Genomic DNA, 18937 nt, shown 5'->3' with positions numbered 1-18937 from the left:
CTTTGCCCAAAATTCTATTTTGGGGTCCCGAGCAAAAGGCCAATCAAACTTATGCCTTAATTTTTACGGCGTAGCCGTAGCCATGACGGAAACCTCCCATGTTATCCCTATGGGAAAATTGCTAAATCTCTCGAATATCCACATTTTTCTGTTTCACACTTTAACGAACTCCTCCTAGTGCGTTTTGCCCACCGACCTCAAAATCGGTGTACGTCCCCTAGACAAGTGGGGCATCTAAAGTTATCCAAATTTTAAGGATAACTTTTACGGTCTCTGTGCGACGGAGCCGCAAACTTTTCCCTGAATTCTGACTATTTGGCTTTCAGAGTGGCCTATAAACAATAGAGTTTTTCCAAATGACATTATATTTTGCACAAAATTCTAATTTGCCATCCTGATCATAAAAGTATGAGAGCCAAAGTCATATTTTGTACGGCGTAACCGTAACGATGACAGAAACATCCCATGATATCCTTATGGGAAAATCGCGAAATTGCTCAAATCACTACATTTTTACGCTTCACACTTTAACGAACTCCTCCTAGGGTGATTGTCTGATCAAACTCATATTTGGGGAAAATCATCTACACAAGCGGGGCATCAAAAGTTATCCATATTTTGATTCTAAGTGCTACGGTCTCTGTGTGGCGGACCCGCAAATATATGTCAGAAATGGGAAAACAGCGAAATCTCTAAAATGACCACATTTTTATGCTTCACACTTTAATAAACTCCTCCTAGTGCGAAAGCCCGATCAAGCTCATATTTGGGGGAAATCATCTACACAAACGGGGCATAAAAATTAGTCATATTTTGATATTAAGTGGTACGGTCTCTGTGCCGTGGAGCTGCAAATATACTGTCACAAATGGGAAAACGCCAAATCTTTGAAATGTTCACATTTACGCTTCACACTTTAACAAACTCCTCCGTGGGCAATAGCTCGATCAAGCTTTACTTTGGGAAATATCATCTACACAAGCGGAGCATCAAAAGTTATCCATATTTATATTCTAAGTGCTACGGTCTCTGTGCGGCGGAGCAGCAAATTTGACTGACACTTGTGTTCATTTGCACTGGATTGGCCATGTCCAATGTGTCGCCGTCTGTCAAGTTCTTTTTTAATTCAACACACAATAAGGGCGCCATCTTTATCAAGTCGAAAGCGCAGAGTCGGAAGGCCGGCGGCCCGCGAGGGCCGTTGGATGCCGCTTGCGGCTTTAATATTCTTTCTTTCTTCTTCTCGGGACAAACCCCCCTTATTTTTCACCCAGTGAACATTGACAAAAAGTCACAAAAATTTGCACACCTCTAAAAATCGTGCCTTTCTACATTCTGGCTATTTCCCTTTTCTAAAATAAAAAATTGGCGCGTCAGCGCCCCCAAATGTACCAAAAATGCATTGAGAGATAGGAAATGACCCAAAAAAAATCTGATCGTAGAAGTAAAAAATATTATTACGGCAACGCCGTCCGCCCAACCAAATGTCGGCCATATTGCTTCAAAAATGGCTAAGCATGACTCGGGAGTTTTTTCAAACGTCGTACTTTTACGAACTCCTCCCAGGGCGTTGGCCCTAAAAAGCTGAAATTTGGTGAAAATGCTACTGAGGAGTGGGACATCAAAAGTTATTCAAATTACATTGATACCTGTCACGGTCTCTGAGCGGCGAAGCCGCAAACTGTAGCTAGAATTTCAGAAATCTCCCAAATTTAACATGCCGTTTGCGCAGATAAAGTCCGAATTGCGTCAAATTAGAATCAGTTGTTAAGCTCTTTGCCCTAAACCTACTTGAAGTGAAATAAATTAATTTGGCGCCACAGCGCCCCCTACAGATTTTATATGGAGGTTAAATGTTTAGTTTTGCGAAATGTGACACAAAACTCAATTTTGGCATTCCCATCAAAAAAGTCAATGAGACCCATGTCATAATTGTTATGGCGTTGCCGTAGCGATGACCGAAACCTCCCATGTTATTCCAATGGGGAAATCGCCAGAACATGTTTACACTTTAGACTTTCACAAACTCCTCTCAGGGCGTTAGCCCTATTAACCTGAAATTTGGTGAGACTCATCTTCAGGACCATCAAAAGTTATCCACATTTTTATTCTAAGAGTCACGGTGTCTGTGCGGCAAAGCCGCACATTTTGCCAAGAATTCAAAATAAAATTGCTCTTTGATGGTAAAACAAAGGGGAGAAGATGTGACAGCGTCACAGATTCAGCAGTAGGCGTAATAAAAGGACAGGAGGGGGCGCGTGGCGAGGGCCGATCATTGCCGCTTGCGGCTATATTTATTATTATTATTATTATAAGTGAAATGATTATTTCACACGGTCGTACAGATCATCAGGATTTGTCACAGATTCAATGACTTTTAAAAGCAGGGGTGCAAATAATCTGGAACACGACCTTGTGAGTTCTGTCAATATTGTTGCGTATTTGTACTTTATTTTCACATATTTTGGCATCGTATTGTACTGCATCTTATATTTGTGAGTGACAACAGAATCTACGCTTCAGAGCTTTCTCAGAGTGGAGAGCTTTTAGAGTTCTTATTGCGTTCTGTAGTGGTCTTACTGCAGTTTATAGAGTTCTTAGTTCAGTTTGTAGTGTTCTTAGAGTTCTTAGAGCAGTTTTTAGAGTTCTTAGTTCAGTTTGTAGTGTTCGTAAAGTTCTTAGAGCAGTTTTTAGAGTTCTTAGTGCAGTTTGTAGTGTTCTTAGAGTTCTTAGAGCAGTTTTTAGAGTTCTTAGAGCAGTTTGTAGTGTTCTTAGAGTTCTTAGAGCAGTTTTTAGAGTTCTTAGTGCAGTTTGTAGTGTTCTTAGAGTTCTTAGAGCAGTTTTTAGAGTTCTTAGTGCAGTTTGTAGTGTTCTTAGAGTTCTTAGAGCAGTTTTTAGAGTTCTTAGTTCAGTTTGTAGTGTTCGTAAAGTTCTTAGTGCAGTTTATAGAGTTCTTAGTTCAGTTTGTAGTGTTCTTAGAGCAGTTTTTAGAGTTCTTAGTGCAGTTTGTAGTGTTCTTAGAGTTCTTAGAGCAGTTTTTAGAGTTCTTAGAGCAGTTTGTAGTGTTCTTAGTGCAGTTTGTAGTGTTCTTAAAGTTCTTAGTGCAGTTTATAGAGTTCTTAGTTCAGTTTGTAGTGTTCTTAAAGTTCTTAGTGCAGTTTATAGAGTTCTTAGTTCAGTTTGTAGTGTTCTTAGAGCAGTTTTTAGAGTTCTTAGTGCAGTTTGTAGTGTTCTTAGAGTTCTTAGAGCAGTTTTTAGAGTTCTTAGTGCAGTTTGTAGTGTTCTTAGAGTTCTTAGAGCAGTTTTTAGAGTTCTTAGAGCAGTTTGTAGTGTTCTTAGTGCAGTTTGTAGTGTTCTTAGAGTTCTCAGAGCAGTTTTTAGAGTTCTTAGAGCAGTTTGTAGTGTTCTTAGTGCAGTTTGTAGTGTTCTTAGTGCAGTTTGTAGTGTTCTTAAAGTTCTTAGTGCAGTTTATAGAGTTCTTAGTTCAGTTTGTAGTGTTCTTAGAGCAGTTTTTAGAGTTCTTAGTGCAGTTTGTAGTGTTCTTATTGCAGTTTGTAGTGTTCTTAGTGCAGTTTGTAGTGTTCTTAAAGTTCTTAGTGCAGTTTATAGAGTTCTTAGTTCAGTTTGTAGTGTTCTTAAAGTTCTTAGTGCAGTTTGTAGTGTTCTTAGTGCAGTTTGTAGAGTTTTTAAGTGTTCTTAGTGCATTTTTTTTTAGTGTTCTCAGTGCAGTTTTTAGTCCAGTTTGTAGCGTTCTTAGTTTAGTTTGTAGAGTTTTTAGAGTTCTTAGTGACATTTTTAGAGTTCTTAATTAAAATAAACGAGGTAAATACGAGGATCATTCATGGTTTGACCTCTTTTGTGCCACAGGTCATGACGTAATCTTTAAATGTCGGACTGAAGGCTTCTGGGTAAAGATTATTTATACAACTATAAAAGTAACAATAATATAATAAGTGTACCTTTTGTTTTAGCCTCTGGACTCTTCTCTGCTGCAGGATCCAAAATGGCCGCCTCTCGTGTCTGCACGCGTCCAGTTTCCTCCTCTTCAGGCGTCACAGAGTCAAACACAGTGAACTCTCTCTCTTTCCCTGCAGCGTTTCCTCGTGTTTGAGGCCGGGAGACGTCCTCATCCTCTTTCTTTTCCTCACTCGTTTCCAGAGCGTTTGGTGTTTCTTTGCCGTTCTTTTTGGCGGTTTCTTTCTCCGTTTTGGCGGTTTTGGCGGTTTCTCGCTCCGTTTTGGTGGTTTTGGCGGTTTCTCGCTCCGTTTTGGCGGTTTCTCGCTCCGTCTTGGCAGTTTCTCGTGGTCTTCGGCTGCTCCTGCTCTGAATCTGCCTTTTCCTGACTCTCCCTAAAGTGAAGAAAACACACGTCATCTTTATTCTAGTTTCAGATTCATTTGCACCTCAGTTTGTTACTCATTTAATCAGTCGTATTTAGAATTAAGAAAAATACTCTTCACTTGTATCTAAAAAGTACCGTATTTTGCAGGGTGCGACTTATACTTGTATACTTATACTCCAGTGCGACTTATATATGTTTTTTTCTTCTCAATTATGCATTTTTTTGGCTGGTGCGACTTATATTCTGTGTTAAGGTCAAAGATGATACTTATTCATTAAACGGTAAAAGAGGGAACCGTGTATAATGTAAATACAAGAAAGTACTGTAAACAACTTTTACCCATGAAATATTAATAAACAAAAAAACACCAAAGTAAACAAACTATTTCAAAGCTTCAGTTTTTCTAGTTATTACTTTATTTTTGATTTCACCTGTGGTAAATATGTATCACAGTTTCATCTGTAAAGGGTCAGTTTGATTGGAAATGTTGAACTAAAATAAATAAAAAGTTTCATTTTTTTATAACAAATAATACAAAATAGAATAAATTAAATACATTAAATTAAATGAAAAAATAAATAAATGTTTAACACATTAGAAAAAAATAAAATAAGTGAAAATAGGTGAAATTGGCAGTACTTGTCCCGTGTTGTCTTTGGTCCAAGTCGACATTTGTGTTTTTGACAGAAAAAGGCCCCCAAAAAAAAGCCCCGACTTTAAATGTACCAAAAGTGTGAGTGAAATGAATAAACGAGGCGTGTTTTTGTGTGAGTCGTCTGCTCTAACGAGGCCGGCGCCTAACAAGGTTAATGGGTGAACTCAGAGTCACGGCCATTAAAGAGCTCTAATGTGCAGCGCTCGTTAAGGCCTTTTAGCACGAGCCCTGACGAGTTTAACGAGAGGGCGAGGAAAAGGGGGAGAGAAGTGTGTAACGAGGAGAGGAAAGAGAGGAAAAGGGGGAGAGAAGTGTGTAACGAGGAGAGGAAAGAGAGGAAAAGGGGGAGAGAAGTATGTAACGAGGAGAGGAAAGAGAGGAAGAGGGGGAGAGAAGTATGTAACGAGGAGAGGAAAGAGAGGGAGGAAAGAGAGGAAAAGGGGGAGAGAAGTGTGTAACGAGGAGAGGGAGGAAAGAAAGGGAGAAGAGACGGAGAGGGAGGAAAGAGAGGGAGAGAAGAGACAGAGGGAGGAAAAGGGGAGAGAAGTGTGTAACGAGGAGAGGGAGGAAAGAGAGAAGAGAGAGGAAAGACAGAGGAAAAGGGGGAGAGAAGTGTGTAACGAGGAGAGGGAGGAAAGAGAGAAGAGAGAGGAAAGACAGAGGAAAAGGGGGAGAGAAGTGTGTAACGAGGGGGAGGAGGAAAGAGAAGAGACAGGAGGAAAAGTGGGAAGAGAAGTGTGTAACGAGAGGGAGGAAAGAGGAGAGAGAGGGAGGAAAGAGAAAAAGAAAGGAGAAATGAAAGTGGGCAGAGGGAGACTAAGGTGAGAGAAGAGGGGGGTAAAGGTCAGAACGAGTGAGAGAAAAGAAGGAGAGAAAATGAGAGATCAGAAGGCAAACAAGAGAGAGGGAGCATAAAAAGAGAGGTGCGAGAGGCGTAAAAGCGAGGGAGAGAGGAGGGAGAGAGGGTCTAATAACGGGCACTCGTGGCTCTCGGCCAATCACACGCCTGCGCTTCATAATGAGGATAATCACCGCTTTTTCTGTTTTTATACATTTTTTTTTAAAAGACATGAAGCAAAAACTCATCAAATAATCAACCGTAAGAACGAGAAATGGACTGAATAATAAAGTGTATTTATTTAAATTGTATATTTTTAAGAGTATTGTTTATTTCGAGGGATTTGAAATGTTAGTGTAAAGATTGTGAGAATTTTTGTTGCAATTCAACTATTATTGTGACTTGTTTTATTAATTTTTTGTTTCTTTTTTTGAGGAAATGAGCAGAATCGACTTAATTTTGCTTCTAAATTTTATTTTAAGTGAACTGAAAAAACAGCTGGATTTATCTTGAAAATTGTCACTTTTGTAAAAAATATCAAGATGTTTAGTCTTCACGATTACAGTGACGCAAATAATCACGATTATCGGTTAATCTAAACGTTTTTTATTAGATTTTTTAGTTTTTTTTTCCTGTCCTGCTTCTGTGTGGCAAGTGTGTTAGACTTCAAATGTTAATAAATCAGACTCACAATTTTCTGTGAACATCTTTGAGTTGGTTCTGTCAGAATCTGGTCCAAGAGTTTAAAGTTTGCTGTAGGAGCTGGTTTAGTTTCTACATGAAAGACTTTATGTTGAGAAAGAAAACTGACTACTTAAAGGTGGAATGAACGATTTTTTTCAGCAATTTTTTTTTATCATATTTCCTCGTGGCGTGGATAAATCATTTGTCCTGCCACGTATCAATCATAAAACGCACCTACCGCTCACCTGCAGCCGCGTGCGGATCGTCCCCACGTTTCCGCGTGCCTAAGCGCATGGATCTATCATAATATAGTTCCCTCAGTGTACGGGGCAAAATGAAGACGGTGAAAGACAGTTCGAGCTGATGCAGAAGTGGACAGAAATCTACAGGAGACGAGAGATGCGATGCGCTCCGTTGTGCTAATAAACAAACGCACATGTGTGTTATATCAGTCCACACGGGGGAGTGGCATGTGCACTTCCGCCTGAGTTCTCAAATCGCCGAAAAATCGTCCATACCGCCTTTAATGTCACGAGTTAAGAAATAAGGTTAAAACATTAGTAAGACTGAATAAAGTCCTGAATTAAAGTCCCATGAGACGGTTTCTCCTGTTTTTATCATTCTGACTTAGATTGAACATGTCATAAATGTATCACAGTTTTACTTGTTAAGTCGCAGTTTGAAGAAAGTTTGAAAAATAAGAGTTTAAAGTGACAGGAAGTGGAGCTGAATCCCTCTGTGATGTCATCAGTGTGCGACACATGGTTGGACTAAATAAAGGTGTTTTATGGTCCTATTGTGTCAGATCAGAACTGTTGTGTCATTTATGTGGAGTCTGGCTCTTGTGTACAGTCTGGTTGCTATGGAAACAGCTGTGGAATCACCTCTGTGTCTTATCTGTGCTCACGTCCAACCAGGAAGTACAATTATGAACTTTACTGTGGACATCTACTTCCTGTTCTAAACCACAGAAGATGATGGTTGGACTAAATAAAGGTGTTTTATGGTCTTATTGTGTGTCAGATCAGAACTGTTTTGTTTCTTGTTTACAGTCTGGTTGCTATGGAAACAGCTGTTGAATCACCTCTACCCGTGTCACATTTGCCCCTTTTGTTGTTTTAACCATCCTTTTTCTGATTTTCTGCGTCTCGTTCAGTCAAAAAAAGCAACACGTCAGAACCGTTTCCATTTAATACAAAACATTACATTATATAAGAATTATAACACGTTTGCATTCGTTCCATTTCCAGAACATTATCGATCGGCGGCGTCTCCATCGTCTTGGGCGTGGCTTCCTTCATTCTCGCGGGGCCTTTGAGATCGAAGAGTTAATGACCCGGATCAGACGATTCCTCCCGCGTTTCTGGCCCCGAGGCGAAAGGGGCGTGGCCACAGAACGGAGCCGGCGTCGAGGGCGAAGGCGTCGCCGGGTCCCGATGACGCGAGCGCGGACGCAACGCACTCCATCAGAGACGATTAAACGTCTTCATTGGGATTTGGTGGAGGTCGAAACTGCAGGGTTTCTGTCTACATCATTATTTTAGCCTGATTTAGAGGATTACCTGAGATTAAGTCTTTGATTAAACTGGTTTTACGGTTTGAAAAGTGTCAGTTACTGTTATACTCACTATCTGTAGAGAACTGGATCAGCTCTGTTTGAATGTAAGACTTAAAACAATGACTTTCTTCTGTAAAACGACTCTTGTATTGCGCGTTAAAGAACCACGGAAGTCGTTTATTAAAAGCAAAACAAAAGGATCTCGGGGAACGAGTCACGGGATCGAACGGCGAGCGATTAATAGAAACGGACGCGCAGAAACGAGGCAAAAGTGTGACAAAAACAAGAAACTGGGGTGGTCTTCTACTACAAGACAAACTACATCAGGGCTGAAACTGGAGCTGATGTTGGTGGTGGATTCGTTAGAACGAAAAGGCCGGTGAATATGAGTTTTATTGAATTTGAGCGACGTGGAGCTGGACTGACTCATGGTGATGTGTTTGTGTGACTCCTGCTCGCTCTGAGTCATAAAACCTCTTTCCTCACATCACGCCGTGTTCTGGAATCTGTGTAAAGACCAGTTAACGAGGGTTCAATTACTGAATTAATCTATTCATATATTTGATTAGTTGCGATTGATCTTCTTGCAGCCACAACCACATCTCATTCCCTGTATATTTCAAGTGTGAACACCTCATTTTACTGTTAAGGAACACGTTTTTCGACCGTTTTCGTCCAGGTTTCGATCATGGTTTCGATCATGGTTTCGATCATGGTTTCGTTTAGCTTTTGGTCACGTTTTATCATGTTTGGTCACGTTTTGTTACAATTTGTCATGTTTTGTCAATCTAGGTCACATTTTTGTCACCTTTGGTCATGATTCGTTGCTTTCAATCATGTTTTTATTAATTTTGGTCATGTTTTAGTCAATTTTAGTCACGTTTGGTCATGTTTTTGTGGCTTTTTGTCACGTTTTTTCCACTCTTGGTCCCTTTAAATTACAAGTCACTTATTGTCATGTTTATCTTGTTTTTCGTCACATTTTTGTCACTTTGCGTCATGTTTTTGCTGAGAATTTTCGGTGTATTTAATGTGGTGACTGTGGTACTACATCTGACTCATCTTCATCAAAAACAAACGTTACAAAACGTTCCTGGCGAACTTAGCCAGAAACGGTTCAAATCTTCTGTTTTTAAATAATGAAAATCAAGTCAATCTAACGACTTTCATGATCGACTCAAACTGGGGAATGACCAGAACCTTAAGACGAGACGACAAAAGGCGGTAAAACAAAACCGCACGGACGCCACAGTTTCGAGTTCTGCCACGGTGAATACTCGGGCCACGCCTCCTGAACCCGTGGAAGGGCGAATCGGGCTAAAATCCTCGCGTAGGCCGGCCTTCGACACATCGTTAGAAAGGATTCAGCTGCCTGTTCCGTCGTTTCTCTGGTTCAACATGATCAAGACGAGATATTGTACATTTGGACCTCGAATCGCCAGCAGAGGGCGATACAGGCGCCTAAAGAACGCACGCTTCATCTGAACACTTCGCAAAGACGACGCGGCACACAATGCGATTACACAGCTCTCTTACGCAGTGTGTGGTAAAAATGCAATTCAAATAATATGATTCAAGGGAAATGATCAAAATTGGTCATAAATAATAACCGAAAAATATAGGCAGAGCTTATTCCAGTCGTAATCGGAGGTTCCTGATTTCTTGTACTATTTTACCTTTACTTTCTCTCTTCTGTCCTTCAATGGACTGAATTGACGCGGAGCTAACGTGGACGCGGAGCTAACGTGGACGCGGAGCTAACGTGGACGCGGAGCTAACGTGGACGCAGAGCTAATGTGGACGCGGAGCTAACGTGGACGCGGAGCTAACGTGGACGCGGAGCTAACGACGACACGGAGCTAACGTCAACGCGAAGCTAACGCAGACGCAGAGCTAACGTCAACGCGAAGCTAACGCAGACGCGGAGCTAACGTCAACAAAAGCTAAAACTTCACTCTCAGACAAGGTTTTATTATCTGTAAATGTAATAACACTGTCCGACTTGATAAATTAACTAAAATGGACGTGTATTTTGTCTAATTTGAACACTTTCTTAGTTTGTGTTACTTGTTTTGAGCCGTTAATGTTCTTAAACCGTAATCCACTGCGCGTTGCATTTGCGATTCGGCGACTGGAACACGTCTCTCTGAGCTCCGCCCTCCGAGCCCCGCCCTCCGAGCACAAACAGAACGCAGCTTCATTATCGGCGGCTCTGGATTCTAAACGAACGGCGTCGGTTGAGGAAAACAAAAATCATATCGGTGAAACATGTTCTTAAATAAACCTAGCTGCCCCTGAGTGTTGGTTACCTTGGTTACCTTGCGTTGCTGAGCCGCTTTTCCACTTGGACCGCGACAGCCTTCGAAGTTTACGTTCTCTCTCAGTCACTTTCTCCTCTCTTTCATCCTCTTTCTCTCCCTCTTTCTCTCCCTGCACAGATTCCTCCTCTGACACTGGCCCTGGGCTCGACCTCTGCGGGCTCGACCTCTGCGGGCTCGACCTCTGCGGGCTCGACCTCTGCGGGCTCGACCTCTGCGGGCTCGACCTCTGCGGGCTCGACTCGTTGTCCTCGCCCTCGAACAGCTCGGGGGTGAAAAATATGGATTCGTCTTGCTCGTCTTCCGAAGCGTCCGCGACCAGCGACGGTTCTGCCGCGCTCGCCCCGTTCGCCGTTTCGCCCGAAACCCCGCCGTCGTCCTCGCCCGGAACCCCGCCGTCGTCCTCGCCCGGGACCCCGCCGTCGTCCTCGCCCGGGACCCCGCCGTCGTCCTCGCCCGGGACCCCGCCGTCGTCCTCGCCCGGGACCCCGCCGTCGTCCTCGCCCGGGACCCCGCCGTCGTCCTTGCGGTCGTCCTCGCTCATCGCCGCCGTCGGTCGTTGCGCGTCGGCGTCCGAACGCGGCGAGGTTTGGGACGGGCGGAAGGCGCTCGCACTCCCGCCGTGTTTGTCTTTAAAAATGGGTTTGCGGAAGTTTGTGTGGACGGGACTCGAAGCGAAGATCGGATAAAGCCGTGAAGACTTTGGGTTTGAGACGGGAGTCGAAGGGAACGGGGCGGCGACCTTCCATTCTGGAAAAGAAGAGGAAAAATCAAGACTTCAGGGGAAGAAGCAAAAGTAATTGTACCGTGAGGATTATGAGAAAGACAAAAGGTGTTGCATTAAGATGGAAATAGTACAAACAAATGTGAATTCAACAGAGGCTAAAACATTTGTAACTAGAGCTGAACGATTTAATTGCATTTACAATTAAATCGCAATGTGATCAAACGCGATTTGCTAATCATAACATACGCGATTAGAATGTGGTCATGTGCGGAGCTTGCGCCTAGCGCCGGCGGATCTAGCGCCGGCGGATCTAGCGCCGGCGGATCTAGCGCCGGCGGATCTAGCGCCGGCGGAGCTAGCGCCAGCGGAGCTAGCGTTACCCGGAAGAAGGACCAAAACAAACCCAACCCGCATGGGATTTCGGCCAATCACAGAAGAAGTCCACGTGCTTTTGTCTCAGTGAGAATCTCATTCTCACTGTCTAAGGTCTAAACTCAGGCAATTGACAATTACAAGTTTTGACAAAACATGAGCTTGTCACTCTCTCATTCTCTTGAGACGATCTCAATGTGGTCATCTCACAATTTCATACTGTGAGATGAGGTTCTCCACTTTATGGAGAATAAAGGAATTCCCTGTCACAAAGATCCTGGAGAACCTGATGCTCCTGGAACTGGAGGTCCAAATAACCCTGATGGTCCTGACTCTGAGTCTGTGTCCAATGGATGAAAAGGACAAGAAGAATGATTTCAGCCTGATGCTGCCATGAGCTAAAACTGTACACATTGTCATTTAAATGTATTACCAATGGACACTGTATAATACACAATAATGACAATGTCTTTGTATTTATTTGTAATTTTTCATCTTATTTAAGTCATTCGTTTATGTTTTCTTACGGAAAAAAGAGGATACAATAAAAAATAAATAAATTGCACGTTAAATCGCAATATTGGGGAAAAAAAAAAATCACAATTAGATTATTTCTCCAAATCGTTCAGCCCCATTTGTAACATATTAAACCACAACAATAAACTAACAAACACGTTAAGCCCAGAAGAATACAGACTCCCATGATGCACCACCAACAGAAACATTTACAAATTAAACCTCTCATATATATGAAAGTATAAAAATGTGGTATTCATTGTGGAAAACAGTCTTTCCCTTCATCTGGTTCTTTAAACTTCTTTTTTGGTACAAAGTCTGATGAGAACACTTCATTATTCAGCATAAACAACAACAGTCAGATACTACAGTCTATACAGATACTACACGTGGTGATATCTTGAGCTGCTGAGTTTAATTTGTTATATTTTACTACATTTTCTACACTTGTTTTTCTTGAGCAGAAAAAGGACAGTGAATTATACCCAAAAATTGACATAAACACCATTTGACAATTAAAATATGTGTATTTCATCAGGTTTGAGCAGCTCGTGGTTTAACAAAGAAATACTGTATTGTAATACTTTTGCAGATATATTGTGTATATATGTATATGTGTATATGTATATAAATCAGAACTGTGCTAAAACGTCTGTAAAACTACAATAAAATGTAAACTTAACCCAAAAAAGTGCTAAACTATTAAGTTTCATTCTTGGTTTAAATATTAAGCTGCAAGTTTACTATATTTTTATCGTTACGTTCCTTTTTTTGCAGCAGAATAATTTATGTTTATTTTAAAGATTATGTTAGAGGTTTATTATACTTTTATAATGAAGTTGCTCATTTTTCAGCCTTTAGCGGTTTATTTTATAGACTAAAATGTTGTATATTCTTGTATTCTGGTCAGATTGTGATGGAGCAGGACAAGTGTGAGTCTAATCTTCCTTTATGCAAAACACACGTCTTAATGTTAAAGACGTGAGTTTGTGCTTCCGCTTAACGAGGCCCAAACAAAGGTCAAGAGGATTTAATTAAAAGCAACAGTCAAACATCTGCTCATCAGCTCCACTTGAGCATGAGCTGAAGCAACAGTAATGAGAGCTAACGCTGTGCTCCTCCCCCAAACCACCAGCAGAGGAGGGAGGAGGGAGGGAGGAGGGAGAGGAGAGAGGGAGAGGAGGGAAGGAGGGAGGGAGGGAGGGAGAGGAGAGAGGGAGGGAGAGAAGGGAGAGGAGGGAGAAGAGATGGAGAGGAGGGAGGAGAGAGGGGGAGGGAGAGGGAGGAGGAGAGAGGGAGGAGGAGAGGGAGGAGGAGAGGGAGGAGGAGAGGGAGGAGGAGAGAGGAGAGAAGGAGGGAGGAGAGGGGAGGAGGGAGGAGAGTACATTCTCAAAGTACATTCTAAACGGGTATTTCAAAATAAGAGTAGATAGAGTACTTCTTCCCGTTTACTGATGACATCAGCCCCGTTCACACGTGCAGCGTTACCTGGGACTTTACCTGCATTAGACCCGGTGATTAGGTAAATGAAAAGGACTTAAAGCAGTGAAGACGTTTGTGTGAGTGAAGACAGAAAAATGCCAATAATTATAATCTTCTAATCTCCAAAAGAACAACTGTGAGATGATCCATGTTTCATTATAAAAGGGGCTATACCGTTGAAGTGGGCGCGGTTGTGAAAAGGGGGTGGACTCCTCTGTATTTCCAGTGGACAGTCGGACAGAGGAGTTCTGGGCCTCATCAGGGTGTATACGACACCCGGACTCTGGACGACGCCCCCTTCAGTCCTCGGCCGCTGCTCGAGACCCGGACTCTGGACGGCGCCCCCTTCAGTCCTCGCCCGCTGCTCGTGAGAGAACGCCACCAGCGATTGCATGGCGTTTGGGAAAGTGTCGTGGTGATGGACGAGCTGACGGACCCACTTGGACAAGCCTGATAAAGAAAAAACTTTTAAAATAATATTAGTGCCGTCAATCAATTCAAGGACAAATCTTATTATAATTCTATTGTTATCCTCAGAAGTGACGAGGGAGTTCCACATGGGTCTGTACACGGGCCTCTGCTCTTTTCTGGCCCGAGTTAAATATGTAGATGTGGCGTCCTGTTCACCCGGGTACAGGTGTAGATGTGGCGTCCTGTTCACCCGGGTACAGGTGTAGATGTGGCGTCCTGTTCACCCGGGTACAGGTGTGGATGTGGCGTCCTGTTCACCCGGGTACAGGTGTAGATGTGGCGTCCTGTTCACCCAGGTACAGGTGTAGATGTGGCGTCCTGTTCACCCGGGTACAGGTGTAGATGTGGCGTCCTGTTCACCCGGGTACAGGTGTGGATGTGGCGTCCTGTTCACCCGGGTACAGGTGTAGATGTGGCGTCCTGTTCACCCGGGTACAGGTGTAGATGTGCCGTCCTGTTCACCCGGGTACAGGTGTAGATGTGGCGTCCTGTTCACCCGGGTACAGGTGTGGATGTGGCGTCCTGTTCACCCGGGTACAGGTGTAGATGTGGCGTCCTGTTCACCCGGGTACAGGTGTGGATGTGGCGTCCTGTTCATCCGGGTACAGGTGTAGATGTGGCGTCCTGTTCACCCAGGTACAGGTGTAGATGTGGCGTCCTGTTCACCCGGGTACAGGTGTGGATGTGGCGTCCTGTTCACCCGGGTACAGGTGTAGATGTGGCGTCCTGTTCACCCGGGTACAGGTGTGGATGTGGCGTCCTGTTCACCCGGGTACAGGTGTAGATGTGGCGTCCTGTTCACCCGGGTACAGGTGTGGATGTGGCGTCCTGTTCATCCGGGTACAGGCTGAGGCTCGGAGGGGAGAGGACTTCTGTGTGACTGAAACTCAGAACGGAGTGTTTCTGAGGCTCGGAGGGGAGAGGACTTCCGTTTGAATGAAGCTAAATGTGACTCTGGGTGAGTTTGTGACGGTTAAAAGAGGAAAAGTGATTCAAACTGAACTGCACGGCACGCAAACTTTAATATCATTATTTAAACATAACATCAAACTTTCTACACATTTGGAAGAACATGTAATGGTTTAATGTCTTTAGTCATGTCAATAAATCATTTAAAAGAGCAGGATTGTCAGAAATATGACCCGGGGGACAAATGTTTTTATCGGTGCATTACCCTGCAGAGGGCAGCGCTCTAAACTGCTCCTCCTCCTCTTGCTCCTCCTCCTCTTGCTCCTCCTCCTCTTGCTCCTCCTCCTCCTCTCAGCTAAAGCCTCACTGCGGGATCTGATCTGATCTTCAGGCTTTATTTAGGCTGATTAAAGTGAAGTTAAAGTAGTTTGATAATGAACGTCTTTAATGTTTCGTCTGTTTGTAATAAAGATTCAAATAAAAGCATCAAACTGAGGTTTGAATTAAACAAACAAAGTCACATAAAACTGAAATGTGATAAATGACAGCTATAAAATAAATGATCATAAATAGCAATAATAATAAGATACTATTAATAATAAAAAACAATAATATAATAATAATGAAGATAATAAAAATAATAATAAATATAGCCGCAAGCGGCAATGATCGGCCCTTGCTACGCCGCCGCCACGCCGCAGGAGGAGGGGGCGCTAACGCGCCCCAATTGTCCTTTTATTACGCCTACTGCTGAATCTGTGACGCTGTCACATCTTCTCCCCTTTGTTTTACCATCAAAAAGCAATTTTATTTTGAATTCTTGGCAAAATGTGCGGCTTTGCCGCACAGACACCGTGACTCTTTGAATAAAAATGTGGATAACTTTTGATGGTCCACCCCTGAAGATGAGTTTCACCAAATTTCAGGTTAATAGGGCTAACGCCCTAAGAGGAGTTTGTGAAAGTCTAAAGTGTAAACATGTTCTGGCAATTTCCCCATTGGAATAACATGGGAGGTTTTGGTCATCGTTACGGCAACGCCATAACGATTATGACATGGGTCTCATTGACTTTTTTGATGGGGATTCTAAAATTGAGTTGTGTGTCAAATTTCATATAATTTCGCAAAACTAAACATTTAACCTCCATATAAAATCTGTAGGGGGCGCTGTGGCGCCAAATTATTTATTTCACTTCAAGTAGGTTTAGGGCAAAGAGTTTAACAACTGATTCTAATTTGACGGAATTCGGACTTTATCTGCGCAAACGGCAGAAATGTTAAATTTGGGAGATTGCTACAGTTTGCGGCTTCGCCGCACAGAGACCGTGACAGGTATCAATGTAATTTGGATAACTTTTGATATCCCACTCCTCAGTAGCATTTTCACCAAATTTCAGCTTTTTAGAGCCAACGCCCTGGGAGGAGTTCGTAAAAGTACGACGTTTGGAAAAACTCCGAAGTCATGTTTAGCCATTTTTGAAGCAATATGGCCGACATTTGGTTGGGCGGACGGCGTTGCCGTAATAATATTTTTTACTTCTATTGTTACCATCTACCTCTGCGCCAAATTTCATGATTCTACGATCAGATTTTATTTGGGTCATTTCCCATCTCTCAATGCATTTTTGGTACATTTGGGGGCGCTGACGCGCCAATTTTTTTAATTTTAGAAAAGGGAAATAGCCAGAATGTAGAGAGGCACGATTTTTAGAGGTGTGCAAATTTTTGTGACTTTTCGTCAATGTTCACTGGGTGAAAAATAGGGGGGTTGGTCCCGAGAAGAAGAAGAAGAAGAAGAAAGAATAATATTCCGATGCGAAAACAATGTTTCCCATTTTTCAAATATCATAAACTATACATTTTCGGAAAGCGCTCGCGCTTTCCTACCTCATGGTGTGGGTCCCTGGTCACTGACGGGTACTTTCGATAATTTTGAGTGGACTCTGCCCACTTTGTGTTTTTGGCCCTCTATACAGTAATAATTTTTGCATTACATGCTTATATGCACGGAACATGCAAGAGATGGGGAACGTATTTGTGAGGTACTTAGCGCAAATGAGTGCTTTATATGGGGATGACGACCGCTTCGCGGTCGTCATCTCAATGTAAAGTGCTCGTTTAATGCGCACTTTTGCACGGGCTTCGCCCGTTTACAACGGTAATGTTCCATTTTCCTACTACTAATTAGTATGCACGGGGCGTGCATGAGTGAAGGAGTGCGTTAGTGAGTGTTTGGAAGTGGGCGAGCGCTTCGCGCTCGATTTCGTGCGCACTACGTGCGCACTTTCGCAGCCGTGCTTTGCACGGCCTTACGAGATTAATAGGCCTCTCGCCAGCTTGTGGCGCTCGGGCCTAATAAAAGATAGGAAATATTATTATGATTATTTTAATCTATAATCGGTAAAAAACACATAATTGATCTAAACTCTCATAATATATTCATGTCTAACTCATTTTTATTTTGACAGTTTTTTATATATTTTTCTTTATTTGTAAATTTTAGTCAGATTTTAAAAACACATTAAACACAAATAGCTCAGAAATGTCCTCAGTTTGTATTTGAAAGTAGTAAATAATATCTATACATAAATACAAGCGTGCAATATATATTGTAATGTAGCTAATATTGTGAACGCCGTTTCGAAGATTTGAAAAATGTGAACATCGAGCTAATCGTTTATGGTAAAATATTCTGCAAAGGAGCCGATTAAAAGTAACAATGAAACGTCATGTTGTGAACGTTTGTGTTTCATTTAACATTTGTCTGAATTAAACCTCAGCTAAAGCTTTAAAGACACGTTTTAAACACATTTCTGTTCAATTTACACAACATCTATGACTATGACTATACTACGGATTATTATGGGAAAATATGTGTTTAATGTTCTTTTTTTTCCTCAGTTTTTCCTTTCCTCCAGTTAATCATGTATTTATTCTTCTTAAGTATAAAAACTGAACATTAGTTGTTAAAAATGACCAGTGTTGTAGTTTCTGGCGCAGTGACAGTGGTTCAGTGGAGGAGCAGTGCCTCCCGGTGTCTGAGCACAGAACTGCACGACACGTTACTCACGTTACTCACTTAGAAAAAGTCCAGATACAGGAACAAAATAATAAAGTAAAACTCACATAAAAGTAAAACTGTGACAATAAAATAATCTATTTACGTCAAAGTTTTGAAGTATTTGTGTAAAACGATACTTTAAGAGCAAAACGTACAAGTATTTCAAACAGATTGTGAGAATAATAAAGTGTAAAGTAGTTTTTGTTCAACTGAACCGATTAACACATTTTTATAGTTGTTTTTATTTGTATATTTTGTTTACTACAAGTAGCTACGACGTCCAAACAAACTATGAAAGTGCCAAAAAAGAACTAAAGATGTTTTATTCTCATCTTATTTTCAGTCAGATCTCGTTCACGCAAAAACTACATAAGAAATACAAAATCCATTCTGTAATTCAAACCTGCTCCGCCCATTTTTCAGATTAAACGTCCCAAATACGTGACATTTTTACACATAAAACGTCTTATTTCTAGATGAAACTGTGACACGATGAAAAACCTGTGATACATGTTATTCTTACATTTATGAGAATGAACGACAAGTTTCAAATGATATCTTTAGATTTGAGAGTATTTTTCTGTTCACGGCAGCGACTTATCAAACACAAACACCAACAAACACACACAAACACACACAAACACAAACACCAACAAACACACACCAACAAACACACATAAACACACACACACACACACACACACACAAACAAACAAACACGCACACACATAAACAAACACACAAACAGACCTGTGATGTATTTGTTGGGGTTGTTCCTGTATCGCTCGTCCACCAGAACTAAAGCTCCCCAGTCGTTTTTGTGCCGGATGCATCTGGAAAACAAAGATTAAACCACAAAACGTTCAAATCACAACAAATGACGAAAACAAGATTGAGATGAAAAGTCAGAGGTCGAGAAAGAGTCATAAAATGTAACAAAATCAAGTTGTTTTTGGTCAATTAAAGCCGCTCAAGTGACATCAGAGCATAAACAAGTTCACGTA

The 18937-nt window shown here is 42.0% G+C and overlaps 1 protein-coding gene across 1 annotated transcript in view; it reads right to left on the bottom strand.

Moving 5' to 3' along the window:
- Positions 1 to 3839: 3839 nt before the first annotated feature.
- The window catches only part of brip1 (BRCA1 interacting helicase 1), a 67487-nt gene continuing 52389 nt past the window's right edge, over positions 3840 to 18937 (bottom strand). Inside the window, exons 17-21 of the mRNA XM_072457123.1 lie at positions 18684 to 18766; positions 13667 to 13942; positions 10387 to 11145; positions 3960 to 4349; positions 3840 to 3904 (exon numbers count right to left, since the gene is read on the bottom strand). Coding sequence (XP_072313224.1) covers positions 3840 to 3904; positions 3960 to 4349; positions 10387 to 11145; positions 13667 to 13942; positions 18684 to 18766 — 1573 coding nt within the window. The remainder of the gene's footprint in view (positions 3905 to 3959; positions 4350 to 10386; positions 11146 to 13666; positions 13943 to 18683; positions 18767 to 18937) is intronic.

The sequence above is a fragment of the Eucyclogobius newberryi genome, unplaced genomic scaffold (assembly GCF_026437365.1).
Source record: "Eucyclogobius newberryi isolate DKJ021-1_F unplaced genomic scaffold, fEucNew1.0.hap1 SCAF_10, whole genome shotgun sequence".
NCBI lineage: Eukaryota > Metazoa > Chordata > Actinopteri > Gobiiformes > Gobiidae > Eucyclogobius > Eucyclogobius newberryi.
The sequence above is the reverse complement of the archived record's forward strand: the minus strand, read 5'-3'. Positions and strand labels throughout refer to the sequence as shown.